This window comes from Rhincodon typus, chromosome 41 (genome assembly GCF_021869965.1).
Source record: "Rhincodon typus isolate 14 chromosome 41, sRhiTyp1.1, whole genome shotgun sequence".
NCBI lineage: Eukaryota > Metazoa > Chordata > Chondrichthyes > Orectolobiformes > Rhincodontidae > Rhincodon > Rhincodon typus.
In genome coordinates this window covers 3373516-3375173 of record NC_063372.1, presented here as the reverse complement: position 1 = coordinate 3375173, position 1658 = coordinate 3373516, and the positions used below count along the sequence as shown (strand labels likewise).

The window sequence follows — 1658 nt, the reverse complement described above, 5'->3', positions numbered from 1 at the left end:
TTTATTTTGAGTTTTGCACAAGTTTCAAGTTTGCAACCTTGGAGTTATATCTGACCTTGCTATGAGTTTCCAACCATATATTTGCACAACCACTAAGACCCAGCTACCTCCCGAATATCTCCCGACTTTGTCCCTGTCTCAGCTAATCCAACACTGAAACTCTCATTTATGCCCTTGTTCCTTCTCGGCTCAACTATTTCAACACACTCCAGGCTGTTCTCCCACATTTTACCATTCATTTAACCAAATATCTCTTAGGTAACTTGGTAGCATATTCTGTTTGCTTTATATCCTCCCTGTCAAGTACTTTAGAACATTTGATTACTTTAAAGATGCGATATAAATAGAAGTTGTTACTTTAAGCTTCGGGCATAAGATGCATTTCTATTCAGATCGAATGACATTTTAAATAATTTCTGTTTCATTTAAGACATCAGAAGATGTCTTTTTAATTAAAGAGACAAGGCTGAAATAAAAATGGCAAGGACAGGGATTATGCTTGAGCTAAACAAAACACAAACTGTGAGATAATATTGGGGTACAGGCCCTTGCAGCCCTGTCCACACATCGCCTGAACCAGGTTAAAAGGATAATGGCCAGGCTATCTGGCAAAATAATTCACCTTTTTGTTTTCAAAATTGACTGTTTAATCATTCGTTCAGAATAATAACATTTTGAAAGTCTTTCAGAGTATGTTCTTCAAGCTGCATGGGGGTTCAAGCAATGAACTAGGTCTAGTTAAGCAGCCTAAATGCTTATCCTGCAGGTGGAATATGAATAAATACCAGTTGTTAGTCTGTATCTCTTGCTCTGTGTCCCTGCTACACTTCATGGAGTGATGAAAAAATGTTGCCTGTGGCCTCAAATTCTCTGTGTACATTTCTCAGTGAACTCCACGCTCAAAGGCTTGCTTTATTTAATCAGCTTGTGGCTTTCAGAAGCTGGGATTCCTGCCCTGCTTGTTACCCTGCCAAATCCGTCTTTCTTTCTTTCTTTCTCTCTTCTGGACTTCACAGGAGAGCGTGGGTGAGGGGAAAGAGGGGCCTCTACATCTCTTCATATTCAGAGAGGACTCGGGGAGGAATGTCATCACACTGCTGCTCATTCAGGCTGTTAGCTTTAGCGATTATCACCTGCAGCCTTCACTCACCTTCGAACCTGGAGCACCTGGGAAACCGGGAGCGCCAGCAGGACCGACAGGACCCTGCAGGGGGGAAGAAAAGATATGGCAGAGATTTAATCAACACTGTGGAGTAGAAGATAAAGCCAACATCTGAAAAGAATCAGCCCATGTTAAGAAAGAATAGAGAGAAAATATTTTTATCTTCTACAAGCCAAAAGGCAAGTGCCAGTGGAGTATAGTATTCCCATCGGCAAAAATCTGAGGAGAACATTGTAAAAATCTTTGTTTTAGCTCGGCATTTTGAACCACAATATCTTATTTTCTGAGCTGGATAAAGCATTAATACATATTTTAGACTATAATGCGACGAGCAAAATTAACAATTAACTGAACAATTTGATGTTAACAGTGCTAAATCCTGTATTTACAATTTAAGCAAATTATAATCTGCTTAGTTCTCACCATATTTACTTATTTTGCAAATACAAGATTTAGCACTGTTAACATCAAATTGTTCAGTTAATTGTTAATTTTG

At 39.0% G+C, this 1658-nt stretch overlaps 1 protein-coding gene across 1 annotated transcript in view; it reads right to left on the bottom strand.

Moving 5' to 3' along the window:
* LOC109925232 (collagen alpha-1(II) chain-like) overlaps positions 1-1658 on the bottom strand; it is a 77645-nt gene that overhangs the window by 49054 nt on the left and 26933 nt on the right. Inside the window, exon 18 of the mRNA XM_048618838.1 lies at positions 1151-1204. Within this exon, the coding sequence (XP_048474795.1) occupies positions 1151-1204 (54 nt within the window). The remainder of the gene's footprint in view (positions 1-1150; positions 1205-1658) is intronic.